At 41.4% G+C, this 15,501-nt stretch overlaps 1 protein-coding gene across 2 annotated transcripts in view; it reads left to right on the top strand.

Annotated features, from left to right (window-relative positions):
* The first annotated feature begins 32 nt into the window (after window positions 1–32).
* AMPH (amphiphysin) overlaps window positions 33–15,501 on the top strand; it is a 191,699-nt gene continuing 176,230 nt past the window's right edge. Inside the window, exons 1-2 of one of the 2 annotated variants that reach the window (XM_049714914.1) lie at window positions 33–205; window positions 858–1,248. In XM_049714914.1, the coding sequence (XP_049570871.1) occupies window positions 1,180–1,248 (69 nt within the window). In that variant the 5' untranslated portion in view covers window positions 33–205; window positions 858–1,179. Of the gene's footprint in view, window positions 206–852; window positions 1,249–15,501 lie in introns of those variants that run through there. The other variant, XM_049714915.1, reaches the window with a different exon arrangement.

Here is a 15,501-nt window from a genome sequence, read left to right as displayed (position 1 = left end):
TACCAAGCGGCAAAGCACGGGAGCTGCCCATGTGACAGTCTACTCCAGAGGTGGCGTGAGATGCTCTCCGGAACTCACAGGATTCCCAGGTGCCTGACTCACTTCTGACCTGTTTGCTGGGCCACCTGCCTTACCCTTCTCACATTCTCAGAGAGAACCCAATATGAATAGTTTGACCTTCGGTCAGAGGCTTCAAGTGCTCTAGGTAGGTATAGGACAAGTTTATCTCTATTATTCTTACTTCTGCAAAGTGTACTGACGATGGTGAATCCCTGTTAAGGTTACCAGAAGGTGGGTAAGAAGCAACAGGTTAGGAGGCCTGGGTCTTACACTGCTGGTGTGAGGCAATAAAGGACCTGCCTCTTCCATGCAATGGTTCTTGGAAAGTGAGTGCCTATGCTCAGGGCAGGGATTACAGAGATCACCAAAGCACAGCACCTGCCTTAAAGGAGTGGACCCTTCTCAGCAAGGAACCTCCCGCCCTCGCCCCAAGTCTTGTGTGAAAGTTTACACAAGTGTCACCATTGGTGCCTCCCTCCTTTCTACCTGTGTCTCTGGGGCAGCTCCAACGTCTGCCCTGACTCGGTTTCCCAGTCGGCTTCCCTCGTTGGGCTGCGAGCCTCCCGAGGGTGTGTTCTTGAACACACAGATAATCGAGGGTTGCATTCTCTGCCTGGGGTCGTCGAGCGGGTCCTCCAGGGAGCGCAGCCCAACCCCCTCCATTTCCACTTGCACCTTCCCGGTGTTCTCCTTCCCTCTTCTCCAACTCCTCCGCCCACACCCGCCTTTTTTTTTTTTTTTTGCTGGAGAGAATTGGGGCCCCTCTCACCCTCCCCCACCACAAACTCCGCCTTCAGAGAACCCCGGAGCTGCTGCGGGCCCTGCGGCTGCTGCTCGGCTCCCTTCCCTTTCTCCACCAGACCTCCTCTGCCATCACTGTGGGCGCTCTCTGGGCATTTCGACTCTTGGCTTCTTCTCCCTCTTTAGCTCGCCACCCGTGTCACCGACCGGGCCGGCGCGTCCCGCCTCCGCTCTGTCGCTTTAAGTGGGTCCCCGCCGCCGCGCCCCTCCCTCACCCCTCCTGGCGCTCGGCGGCTCCTCGCCGCCTCTCCCGCTCCTCCTTTCCCGCTCCTCCTCGCCGCCCGCTCCGCTCCTCTCAGCCTCCGCGGACCCGCAGCCATGGCCGACATCAAGACGGGCATCTTCGCCAAGAACGTCCAGAAGCGACTCAACCGCGCGCAGGAAAAGGTCAGAAGCGGGTGGCGGGGACGCGGCGGGCAGGGCCGAGCCGGCCGGGGCGGGGGTGGGATGTGGGGGAGCGCAGGAGGCCGGGCCGGGGTCGCGGGGACGCCTTGCCCTCCGCCGCAGCCACTGCAGCAAGGCGGCACCCGGCGCTGCGGGGAGCCGGCGGGAAGGCGGGAGCGCCGGGGACGCGCAGCCCCTGTCCCGGGAGGCGCGGGGTTGGCCCGGGTCTCCCGGCTGCCTCGCCGCTCCCCCGCGCGGCTGGCCGCGCTCCCCGCCCTCCTGGGCCGGCGCCCGGCACGAGCTGTGGCAGGTGCGGCGTGTCGCCCGCGGCTCCCGGAGCTGAGCGCATCCTCCTCCCGGCGCCCGCTGGCCGCGCGCCCGCAGGCGGCTGGTGGGGACGCGGCCCGCAGGTCCCGGCGGGAGATTGCGGCGCTGTCCTTCCTCCGGCGGGATTTCCTGGCTACTTGGGTGCAGCAGGAACGAGCGATTTAGCGCAGAAGCTACCTCCGAAGAAATATGTTTGGATTAAGAAGGCTGATCGCGAAGAGCCAAGGGCTTTAATACAGTACTGTGCAGTGAATCCCGAAGTTCAAAACCGAGATCTAGATGCACACTTCTTTCTTTCGATTTTTCTTCCTTTTTTTTTTTTTTTTGAGGGGTCTCTCTGTATGTGTATCCCTTTTGACGCCAGCGTCCTTCTCTGGAAGGTCAAAAATAAATATGACCTGAACCTAACAGTTCTCTGCATCTTTTTGCACAGAGGAGGGCGTTTTATTGCATGAAAAAAAAAATCCATGCTGCACGGGTTGGGTTCCCTGGTGTTTCACAAGATTGGTCGCAGTAATTTATTTTTCTCCCCGAGAGGTGGGCACAAATGAACGCCATGTCCAAATCAAGCCCAGCCCCGAGCAGTTGGAGAGGTACAGTAGCAGGCAGTGGGTTTGCCTGGCTTCCCTGCCCACTGCTTGTCGTCAAGACCTTGCCAGCACTGAGGTCTTCATTTGTGTCCCGGGCAAAGGACATTCATATTGTAGATGAAGCATTGTACTTGAAAATGGACACCGGCTAATGAGCCCCGTGGTCCGTGTCACTTGAACTGTGTTCTCTTTCACGTGGAAGTATTTTCCATCCCTGGGATTCTGGATGTTTAGTGGTTTCCTGTTTTACTGGAAGTCAGATCTGCCGCGTTGCCCACTATGAAGGTGAATTTCCCTTTTCAGACTTGGGCTCAGGACGCCCCCCCAGTTCCCATTGACTCCCATGAACTCAGCTGAAGGGGGCACTGATTCCTTTGCCTGTCCGCATGCCCAGAGGCTGGGTGGCTGCCTCTCGTCCCTCCCTTGACACATGCATGCTCTCAATGCAGTAAGAGGATTGTATTTCTTTTAATATCTACCCAAGCTCATCCCGAACTGTGATCCTCCTGTCGCTCCTTTAGCAGCTGAATTAACAAGGCTTCCTGCCCCCTTCTAGTCCCTGGCTACTTGTGCAGAAAGTAGCCATGATCTGCTGGGATCCTGGCCAGGTTTTGTCATCATTTTTCCATACTTCCTTTTACCCACTGGTAGGTATTCCTCCCCACCCTCTCCCTCCTTCCAAGTAAGTACTTGAATTTTAGGTCTGAAGCTTTTCATTGAATCCACTTCCCATCTGTGAGGGAATTTATTGATACAGTCTGCCTTTTGACATATTAAATTATTTCTTAATCTAGGTCACCAGCTGTTAATATGCCAGAAATAACTGAAAAGAAAATGTAATCTGACTTAGAGAGCATTCAAACCCTTATGAATTGTTGAAAACTCACTTTTTCATAATGGTGTGTATTACGATAGCAGTTGTGGTTGGTGGTTAATCAAGGTGGCCTAGGGAAGCCTTGAACAGGGCTTCAAGTGTCCTATTTCTTCCCTGGGGAAAGCTTCGGATGAAAACTGCCTGTTGTACTTAGTTTAGGGGGTTAAGACACCAAGAGGCTGAGAGTATGAGTTCTGTCCCTGGGTGAGTTCTGTCCCTGGGTAAGTTCTGAGCCCATGCAGCGCATGGGAAAAGGGCATGTGGGAATCCAGTTAAGGCAGCCCAGTCGATCCCAGACAGAAGCCGCGGGACAATGGAAAGCAGTGTGTTGCTGTTTGGGCTTGATAAGACATCTCCCCCAGTGATTCCTTCTTTTCGCATCTTCGGTCTCCTCCTCTTATCCAGATGCTCCATTGCAACACTGATATGCTACGTATGTTTCTGAGACCCTTTGCTCCTTGTTTCTACCACCACATTTTCTCAAAAGAGTGTCCACTCCCTCGACTTTTCTGTCACCTGTACTCCACCTAACAGCTTGCATGCATTTTGGCTCCAAATGCATGACTGAAACTACACTAAGAGGTAATTTATGGCTTTCTATGAATTTAAGGTACATTTTTTCTTATTGAAAGTCTTCATTGGAGAAAGAATGAAATACATACATAAGGGGAAAAAAAACCCCACCAACAAATTAGGACACATAAATTCTACCACCCAGAGATTTCACAGTCATTTGATATGTATCCCAGTACATTTGTTTCCTTACGTATGTGTATATATTTATACAACTAAAACAGGCGCATCCTATATGGTTTTGTAACTTGTTTATTTCATTTAATAATCATGAACGTTCTTCAATAGATGTACATATTTTCCATCACTATTATAAGTGACTGAACAGTATTGGAATGTATGAGTTATAATGGACCCGCTGTTTTTGGACACTCAGTTTCCAGTGTTTTCGAATATAAATATGATTGGTGAGAAAACTTATAGGGAAAATGTTCCCACACACTCTTAAGTATCTCCTTAGATGAATTCCTAGGAGAAGAATTATGGTGTCAAAGGTGTGCTTCTTTTTATTATAGCTAGATTGCCTTTCAGAAAGGTTGTGTCAGTTTACATTCTCACTAGCAGTCCACGGGACGTTTGCCAACACCAGATAATAAAATTTAAAGCACTCTTTAGATTTAACATCGGAAAAAATTAGTTCCTGCTTATTTCATGTTTGATTTTTAAAACACGAACGTGAGTTTCTTGCGTTCTTGTTTTGTTTCATTTGTGAATGGTGTGTTTATATTTGTGACCATTTTGTGTAGCATCTCCATCTTGTTATTTCTAAGGGCAGAAACTTTATCAATCCAAACATTATTTCTTCCTTTTCTATTTACTTTTTAATTTTTTGAGGATTTTTTTTCTGTTATAGAGCACATTTATGTTTATATTGTGTGTATATTTTATATATTTGCTTAAATCTATCAATTGATTTTGCATGGTTTCTCTGTTGGCTGTTGAATTAGGATCCTGCCACTTGTAAGTATCAGAAAACTCAATTCAAACTGGCTTAAGGAAAGAAGAGGATTTAATTAAAAGTAAAAATATGGTTCTTGCACACATAAATTTAAATGAGATTTTAATGAATATATGTTTGTATTAAGCTATGAACATATAATATATGTATATATAAAATATATGTGCATATGTGTGTGTGTTACATGTTAACTCATTTGATTCTGTGAGGTTGGTACCATTACTATTCCTATTTTATAGATTAGGAAGAGGTCAAGTGACAGGCCCAAGGTCACACAGTATGCAGTAAAGCTGAAGTTTGAAGCCACGCAGTCCAATACTTCCTCCTTACACGGTACTGCCTCTTATAATTATGAAAACGGCAGGGGAAGACAGACTTCAGACCTGCATGGAACCAGGGCTCAACCACAGGCATCAGGGCTCAGGTGTCTTTTCCTCATCTCTCATCTCTGCTGTCCATCCTGTCAGCCCCATTCTTGGGCACCTTCTTCTCTTTTGGTGGCAAGATGGCTGCCAGCCCCTCTAGGCTAGGCCACATTTACAGAGAACTCCTCAGTATAGCCCTCATCGGCCCAAATTTGGGCTTGTGCCTATCCCTGGAAAAGAAAATATATCTCTGGCCAAGGGCCAGGGCCATGGGTTGGATTGGGCCTGAGTCACAGGCTACTACGGAAGCTGGGGTGGAGAAATTTCCCCTAGACCATCTGTACTGCTGGTAGAGGAGGGAGAATCAGAGCACAGAAAAGGGAATGGGCACTGCGCTGGCAAAATGAAAGGTGTCCACCACGGTGCACTTCAAAGGCCTTCTCTGCCCCGTGGTTGTGTAAATAATCACATAGCTAACAGCTTATAACTTAATATTCACTTAAAAATTTCCCATCAAGTTAACATATGCACAATTTTAAAAAATCAAATATTAGTAAAAGACTTTTTATGAAAAATAGCAGTCCCCTGTCTCTCCTTTCCTCAACGGCCGGTCTTGTTTCCCCAGAGGCAGCTATTACTAATCACAAATAAGCTTAAGATAGGAAAGAATCTATCCTTTCTTATTTGGTGAAGACCGGTAAAGACTTAGCTCTCTTACATTCATCCTTCTACTTCCATATCCCCTAATAATAGAGCAAAAATTGTTCATTGCTGAGGATTATATTTTTAAAAAGTTAAAGTATAGAAAAAGAATAGATACGTGAATATGTATAACGGAATAACTCTGCTGTACACCTGAAACTAACACAGCATTGTTAATCAACAATACTCCAAAATAAAATAAAAAATTTAAAAAAAGCTTACTTGATAACATCAGAAAAAGTATAATGTTTGTTGACTAAAGTATACAAATCTTAATATTCAGCTCAGTGGATTTTTATGTGTATGGATTTCCATATAGCTACCACCCAGATCAAGTTATAGAACATTTCTATTATAAACCAGATATCTGTCATCCCTCATGTCTCTTTTGTTCTTTGTCTTGTTTATGTTCATACCTTTTTAATTCCTTTACCATCATTTCCCTGATGAACATCTTTTCTTGTATAATGCTTGTTGGTTATTTTGGTATCTTCTTTTGCAAAGTGTCTGTTAAAGTTTTTTGCCTATGTGTTTTATTTGGGTTGCTTGTCGTTTTCTTCTTGGTATGTAGTTCTTTTTATATTCAGGATATGAATCCTTTGTCAGATAGACAATTTGCAAATATTTCGTCCTAGAAGGTGGCTTGCCTTTTTACTTTCTTAATGGTGCCCTTTGTGTGTGTTTAAAATTTTAATGAAGTCTTATCTGAAGATTAGGTTTTCCATACAGCTTTTTGTTTTCCTAGAGTTAATAATAGCCTTTATTTCTGTTTGCTTATTTTTTTATGAACTATTTAGAATTGTTTGTTCTTGCTTCATCAGCTCTGTCAGATGCCTGTCAATATCATTATCAAAGGTTCAATATATCAGGTAATGCAATTATATTCTCCAGTGAGCGACACCACCCACAACTCCCCTCTGTTTGGAGCCTCTGCCCTTTTGCTGTAATCTGGGCTGACTTTTTTTTCTAAGCCTGCTACATAGCTGTCATCCTGGGTCTTTCCTTGCCAATGTTGGGGTCGAGGAAGGGACTTGAAGGCACATCTAATGACTGTCCCCCATTGTCATTGTTGTTCTTTATCCTCACTTTCTGTAGTACTTGGTAGAACCAGGTTTGAAGCCGGAATGTGTTTGAGTGTGTGACAGTGCAGTGAGAACTGGCTGCTTTTTCATTGGTTGCCTGTACAGGCACTTTTAAAAAGTAGCTTTCTCTATTCTGCTGAATTGTTTCCATTCTTTTATCTACTTTTCTGCTTCTGTAAAATATATTGAACTCATCCACTAGTAGTGCCTCCCCTCTTTTTATCCATGTATGTTCATACCTTTTTATTCCTTTGCTGTTGTTTTTTGTTGGGTTTTGGGAGGAGACAGATATAAACACATACAGTCAGTCTGCCTGTTTATCCAGAGGCCTTTTTTACTTAAATATTTTATCCCTTTGGGATTTTTTTGTCCATCTTTGTTCATTTGTGAAATCCAGTGACATTTATTTGGTCTTAACCCTCCTTGACCTCTATGCAATATTTAAATTGGTGGAGCACTTTAAACATTTTTTAAGATTTAAACATTTTTTTTTTCTCCTCCCTTTTTTGTGGTACGCGGGCCTCTCACCGCTGTGGCCTCTCCCGTTGCAGAGCACAGGCTCCAGACGCGCAGGCTCAGCGGCCATGGCTCACGGGCCCAGCCGCTCCGCGGCATGTGGGATCTTCCCGGACCGGGGCACGAACCCGTGTCCCCTGCATCGGAAGGCGGACTCTCAACCACTGCGCCACCAGGGAAGCCCTAAACATTTTTTTTTTAATGTGACTCTAGTGAGCAGGGAAGCCTTTGGTATAATACTAGCCTTTTTCAGCATTAGATTAGATAAGAGAGTTATGCTATTTAAACTCTAAAGACATGTCTAAAGACATGCACTGTTTGATATTCTTTGTGCCAGTTTATCTGCCCTGAGTAATTATTGTAAAATAATAGGTGCGATTTTTTTCTTGCATTATAACTTCCCAAGTAAATTGTAGGTGCTTGAGGACAAGGACCTAATGTCTTGTGAATTGTATGTACTCGGTGATGATGTATTATTTGACTTTGTATGTTCTTGCTAGTTTACTTCCCAACCCTGCAGACACATTGTCCGAAAGCATCCTTCCACATTATTCTTTCTCTCTGACTTCTGTGAAATTATCATAAAGGTGTCACTGTGTATCACTGTCATTTGAATTGTCATTTTGTGGAGGTAGTATATCAAATAAAATTAACCTTATGAGTTCTGAGGATGGTGGGAACTCCATCAATGTTAGGTTGAACTGTACTAAATTGTTATTTTTGTAAGTCAAACAGTCAAATATTGGTAAAGTCCTGTGGTTCAGCCCCACGCTGATTGTGTGATGTGGCAAGAAAAAGAGTGTAGTCTCCTTCTATGCCTAATTGTGTGACATTTGTGGGTTTTTAAAAAAAAATTGTTGCCTTGCTGGTGCCCACATCTTGGTTTGTTCTCAAAGGGAGACATGTGGATGGTGTTTGTGTGTGCATGTGCTGATGTGTACGTGCCTGTGTTTATTTATTTACGCAGATTGAATGGGAGAAGGAATACCCTGCTCTGACCAGGAGACACTTTCCATGGATCCCAGTGCCTTGTCTGTGGAAGAGTAGCTTGTATGACCATGTTTACATTTGAGGACACTTTGGAGACTGAGTCTCTGAGACACATCCAGGGTTTCCCCTTTTAAGATCATCAGAAGACTTTGTTGTCCGCTTCTACATTGTACAAGCTTATACCTTCTCATCTACTAAGATAATTTTCTCTGGCTGTATTAGGAACTGACAAAACTAAAAATAATTCTGAGGACATTCTTGACAGTAAAGTTTCTTTCTTCATTTTTTTTTTTTACACATAAACATGCATATACCCATGCATCCTTCTTTCTCCAGGAATAGGGAATTAGAACTGTAGGGATTGAGATTTTAGTATTAGTAAGAGTTATCATTATCCTTTACAACATAGCATATTGTGTGTGCGTGTGTTCCATAAATCATACTTTAAAAGTCAGCTTGTCTATGGACCGATACAACTTAAAATACCTGAAACACTTGTGTAAATAATATGGTCCACTTTACTAGAGGTATAAAATTAGGTCCCATTTAAAAAAATACTCTAATTAAATGGTTTCAACATCGAATCCAGTGTATCATGAGAATCTCTTACTCCTCCCTGGGGTCCCCGTCTTGTGATAAGTTCAGAAATCCTATGGGGAGGGTCCCTTCTCTAAAGAAGGCTGTGGTTTTTACTATGGCCTTATGGAAAAGGGTTCTAAAAGGCAGTCCAGCATTCAGATGTCACTCTTGTCCCCCAGGGTGAGCACTGCAGTGTGTCAGGAACATGGTGTCCCCACTGATGGGTCTCACAGTGAGGGCAGGGCCAGGAAGCCTTTCTCTCTGGGATTATACTCAACTATGGCCACTGTGTCACAGAATGCCTGAGCTCCAAATATGTGAGCTCTTTATCAGTGGGCTTATTATTTCCAAATATACTTTCACATATACACACAGCTTCTCGCTCCAAGATTTCCCATCATGCCAGGGTTTCTAAGTTAGGAAATTCATTATCAGCAAACACTGATTATCCATTCCATTCTATGCCACTCCACTCTGTTCTGTTTTTAATAACATGCTAAGGGGACATACTAAACGGATTTCCAGCCTGCAGTTTGGGAATACTACCTTAGAGGACCTCCAGCATCCTTTCTTGTAAGCTGACTTTCTTTTGGGCCATCGGTCCATTTAAGGGTGTGTGTGTGTGTGTGTGTGTGTGTGTGTGTGTGTGTGATTAAGTTTCAAAAAAATGTTGTGAAGCACTTTGTGAGGGGATGAGTCGAGAAGGCAAAGAGTATTTAAAAAAATACGTTCTGACTTTTTAAGGTCTGGGAATTTCCACTTGACTCTTCAAACACAATTTTTTAGTTTTCTAGCCATTTAAATTAGGGGCTGTCTGAGTAGAACTCCCGAGGAAATAACTGAGCCTGTGGGCTTGTATGAACGGATAACAGATATAAAGATTTCTTATGTTGCAGATACAATTTTCCAGATATTCTCTATAATGGCTAACATGTACATAATGAAGCTCCCATCATCACAGAGTTTGAGGAATTCACTGATGAACATATATAATAAGACTACATACACAGCATTGTGCAAAATTAACGTTTCCTGAGAACACATCCACAGGCCAACTTTTAATAAGTGAAGCTGAAACTTCATTCTTACCAATTCAAAGTAAGTCTAAATTTAAGTGTAGTGCTTTAGTAGATATATTTCCTGAATATATATTGAGTAAATCTCTTATTAGGAATAATGTTGGGTAAAGCCATGAAAAAGATCTTAGTTTTGAAATATTTGCTATGCATAATATACTTATATATAAATTTTGATTACCCTGAAGCTACTTAGATGTACAAAAATCAGAAAACCATGATTTTGGTCATTTTCATCTTATTCTCATATAGTTCTTTAGTTGAAAGTTTAGTTCATAAGTGGGAAGAACCTGAAAAAAAAATATATATGTGTACATATATATATGTACACACACACATATATACACATTTTTTCTATCTTAAAGTGCCCTTAATGATTTAATAAAATACACATGGACGTATGAATAAATGTACTTTTGTTACGGCACCTGGCACTTGTTGAGTAAAAGGATGCTAAATTTACATATTCTAATAGTTAATATATTCGATTGTGAAATCAACCTGGTAAAATTCAGTTATTCATTTAGAATCATTTACTAAGAATCTAAAAGACACATGCACCCAACGTTCATTGCAGCACTATTTACAATAGCCAGGACATGGAACCAACCTAAATGTCCATTAACAGAGGAATAGATACAGAAGATGTGGTACATATGTTCAATGGAATATTACTCAGCCATAAAAAATGAAATAATGCCATTTGCAGCAACATGGATGGACCTAGAGGTTGTCATACTGAGTGAAGTAAGTCAGAGAAAGACAAATACCGTATTATATCACTTATATGTGGAATGTAAAAATATGGTACAAATGAACTTCTTTACAAAACAAATAGAGTCACAGATGTAGAAAACAAACTATGGTTACCGGCGGTGGGGGAGATAAATTGGGAGATTGGGATTGACATATACACATTATTATATATAAAATAGATAACTAATAAGGACCTACTCTATAGCCCAGGGAACTCTACTCAATACTCTGTAATGACCTATGTGGGAAAATAATCTAAAAAAAGAGTGGATATATGTATATGTATAATTGATTCACTTTGCTGAACGCCTGGAATTAACACAACATTGTGAATCAACTATACTCCAATAAAAATTAAAAAAAAAAAAGAATCTAAGGCCCAAAAGGCACTTGCTAGGCACTTGTAATATAGCATTCAACAAAGACCAGCAGGAGATGGTAGAGAGAGAAATCTTTGAATATACTAATAACCAAATCGTTATTAATGAAAAATCATAATTAAAAATTCTGTGAGGAGAAAAAAACCATTAGTAAATGTAACTAGGGAACTCACCTAGAGTGAGAGGATTGCATATACCTATCTGAAGCAGGTAGATTTTAAGCCAAGATCCTAAGGATGGGTTGTAGCTGTCCAGGCAAGGGGAGTAGGGTAAGAGCGTGGGGATTTTAGGAGTCAGTAAGCATTCTAAACATCATACTCTTCGCCCTTATTCAACTAACTAAGATAAAAATAAGAGCTGTAAAAAAAAAAAAGAAAAGAGCTGTAGAATATACAAGAGATAACGAGAATCGACTGTTAGCGTTGGCTTTATAAATGATCTCTTCTACCATTTGCATTGCATATTTATCAAAGTGGCAAAGTGGACCCTAACTGGGATGGTCCTTCTGTAGTCGCAGTCCCTCTTTTGTGTGATCAGATTTTTACTCTCACATGTTGAAGGGTCCTTCTATGTCCGAGTTCCCCCTTGATACAGAGGCAGGACGCTGGTTCCGAGCTGACTTGCTCTCTGAATTATCTGTCATACAAAGATCCCTTTGTATAACAGCAGTAAACTCCAGCCCAATCTGCTTTTATGGATTTGTAAGGTCTCTTATCGTAAACCATCAGAAACGCAAAATAAATATGAAAGCCCTTATAAAATTCTTAAATGCCACACATCTGGAAACATTGGTTTGTTTTTAAAAGGTTTGAATGCACTTGGATTCCCAACTTTTAATGAGAGAGAGAGAGAAGAGAGAGAACACACATGGTTAAGGCTGGCAGCAACTTGACTTAATTATGTTGTAGACATTGACTAGATTATTTTGCAGGCTGTGGTCTTGAATTTAGGAGTAATCTGAGATGATTTGCAGCTTGGGAAGAATCTTAAATTTGGAAGAGAATCTTTTGTAGCAGGCAGTCTCTTCCTCTACCTAGTGATGTTTGCTAACAGTTGAGTAGCATAGATGGCCCAAGCCTTGGAAGGAGCTCCCATTTTGTGGTAGCACAGCCTAGAACAGTGTGATGATACCTTTCACATGCCCTGTTATTCCTCAATATTTGAGGCATCTGTACAAGAAATCCTGCCTCTTTAACCTACGTGTTTCTATAGCAAAAAATCAACTTCCAACCTGCTCCCTGTTCAGTGGGTTCTTCTCTGAGTCTCTAGGAAAACGATTGTCCAGATTTTTCTTCCCACCCCTCTAGGAAATGCATGTGACCATGGGGACCACTAGCATTATGAAACATGGTCAGCAGAGGGTTCTCCTGGGTACCTGTATTGGCCTGTGGTTGCTCCTGTTAAGCATAGGGAGTGAATCTAGAAATCAGGTACCTCCAGGGTAGTGTTTTCTCAATAGTCAGGAACATTTGGGGAGTGGGTGAGTTAAGAACGCAGATTCCTGGGCCTATTTAAAAACTTACCAGAATCTCTTATTAAGACTTGGGAATATGCATTTTAATAAATTCCTCTGGTAATTCAAAGGTTTAATGAATCTGCAAAGCACACTGCTTTAGAGAAGGGCATTTGGTTGAGATTTTGTGGTGGGTATGAGCTCCTAGGTCCACTCCAGGGTTATAATTTGGAGAGTAAGGCTTTCTTCCACCCAGTGACTATAAATTTATCTCCAAAGTAGTAGAGAGAAGAGGGTGAAAAGCAGTGCCCTATTCTATGCTTAAAAATATCCTTATGCTTAACGTAGCCTACTTAGATTTCAAAGGAATCAGTTTTGTGGAGGCCAAATTGGAGATGTTTCATCAAGGGCCAAATGTCTTCCTTATGAGGAGTGTTGTATAGCATAGAAGATCGGAGTCTGTGAAATCTGGTTCTGTAAAAACCATTATAATTTTAGAATAATGCTGGCTAATGCATCAGTCACAAAATGTAGAAATATTTGTCTCAAAAAACTGCTGTGTATTTTTGGTGGGTGACAGAAGGAGATGGGCGAGTTTGGGAGATATGTTTATAATTACATTGATTTTTGTATGTTTTACTGTAGAGTGAATAGTAATGAGATTGCTTAATGTGCCTAGTAGAGATTGTGGTCAAAACTCAGAGGATGGTTTTGGTCTCTTGTGGAAGAAGCCCCATTTGATAGGACCTGGATTATTAGAGTATAAGTTTAATTTTTCTTAAGGTATTTGTTGAGAACTTGTGTCTTTATTCTTAATGGATATTGTTTTACACTTTTCATTTCTTGTGATGTTTTTGTCTGTTTTTTGTATCTGAGTAATAATCGCCTCAAACAATGAATTGGGAAGTGACCCATCTCCTATTTTTTGGAAGAGTTTGTGAAGAATTGGTGTTAGTTCTTCTCTTAATATTGGTAAAATTCATCAGTGAAGCAATCTAAGCTTGGGTTTTTTATTTGCGGGAAGTTTTGCGATTGCTAATCAAATCTCTTAACTTGTTTAGGTCCACACAGATTCTCTATGTCTTTTTGAGTCAGTTTTAGTAGATTGTGTCTTTCTAGAAATTTTCTGTTTCATCTAGTTTATTGATTTAATTTGTTGGCATGTACTTGTTCATAGTGTTCCTTTATGTAGTAGTATTCCTTTTTATTTCTATAAGGTTGGTAGTAATGTCACCTGTTTCATTCCTGATTTTAATAATTTCAGTCCTCTCTATTTCTTGGTCAGTCTAGCTAAAGTCTTGTCACTTTTGTTAATCTCTTCAAAGAACCAATTTTTTGTTTCATTGGTTTTCTCTTGCATCAGCTGCATTCCATAAGAGTTGGTATGTTGGGTTTTCATTTATCTAATATATATTCCAGTTTCCCTTTGATTTCTTTTTTTATCAGTTGGGTATTTAGGAGTGTGTTGTTTTGTTTGCACAGGTTTATTAATTTTCAAAATTTCCCGTGTTAATGATTTCTAATTTCATTCAATTGTAGTTGGGTAACATGCTTTATGTGATTTCAGTCCTTTAAACTTATTGCGGAATGGAGGGTGGGGGAATTGGGTGAATGTGGTCAAAGGTACAAACTTCCAGTTGTAAGATAAATAAGTTATGGGGATGTCATGTACAGTATGCTGACTATAGTTAACAAGACTGTACTCTATATTTGAAACTTGCTAAGAGAGTGGATCTTAAAAGTCCTCAAAACAAGAAAAAAATATTTAACTATGTGACACGATGAATGTTAACTAAACTTATTGTGGTAATCATTTTGAAGTACAGATCTTCCTTGACATATGATGGGGTTAAGTCCTGATAAAGCCATCATAAGTTAAAAATACCCTAAGTTGAAAAAATGTATTAAATGCACCTAACCTACCAAACATCATAGCTTAGCCTAGGCTACTTTTTTTTTTTTTTTTTTTGCAGTACACGGGCCTCTCACTGTTGTGGCCTCTCCCGTTGCGGAGCACAGGCTCCGGACGCGCATGCTCAGCGGTCATGGCTCACGGGGCCCAGCCGCTCCGCAGCATGTGGGATCTTCCCAGACCGGGGCACGAACCCGTGTCCCCTGCATCGGCAGGCGGACTCTCAACCACTGCGCCACCAGGGAAGCCCCTCATCACACGTTTAAAACAATTATTATTTTTTTTAATTGATGTATAGTTGATTTACAACGTTGTGGTAGCTTCAGGTGTACAGCACAAAAATTCATATATATATGTGTATATATATATGTGTATATATATATATATATACACATATATATATTCTCGTTTTCAGATTCTTTTCCCTTGTAGGTTATTACAAAATATTGAGTATAGCTCCCTGTGCTATACAGTAGGTCCTTGTTGGTTATCTATTTTATATACAGTAGTGTGTATATATTAATCCCAAACTCTTAATTTATATAAACAAATTCTTATAAAAAGAATCTGTTATTTAGGGCTAATAACATTTCTTACATGAATGTAGTCACTGTAGCCTACCTTTTCCCAGTTGCCCATCCCATAGTAACTAGAGATCTGTATGTAGAGATGGCCCAGGCAAACGAAGAGGGAGTCTTTATTAGAGGTGACCAGGGAGACATCTACATTTATCTCCAGAGTGCATTAGATGAGATCCTGTAGAGTTTGGGTATAGAGCAACCTGTTTGGAGTAACATAGTAACATTGCTGACCCTCCTCTCATCACTAAAGACTCTGTTTCCTCAAACTGAAATTGACAGATGCACATATCTGTGTGCGTTGTGTGTGTGTGTGTGTGTGTGTGTGTGCATGTGTATTTTGGGGAAGCTTTTAGAGTGAGGTATGACATGCATGTATTAACTTGCAAAAAATCTTAGGTGTACAGCTTGACAAAATTTTACAAATATACATGTATAACATATAATCTGTGTTACTGACACTCCGATGAAGTGAAGAGCGTTTCTGGAACCCAGTAGACTCCTTCAGACTTCTTCCAAGTTAATATTTCCTCTCTTCTGTTCGC

The sequence above is a fragment of the Orcinus orca genome, chromosome 9 (assembly GCF_937001465.1).
Source record: "Orcinus orca chromosome 9, mOrcOrc1.1, whole genome shotgun sequence".
Lineage (NCBI taxonomy): Eukaryota > Metazoa > Chordata > Mammalia > Artiodactyla > Delphinidae > Orcinus > Orcinus orca.
Note: the sequence above shows the minus strand (reverse complement) of the source record. Positions and strands in the feature narration are given on the sequence as shown.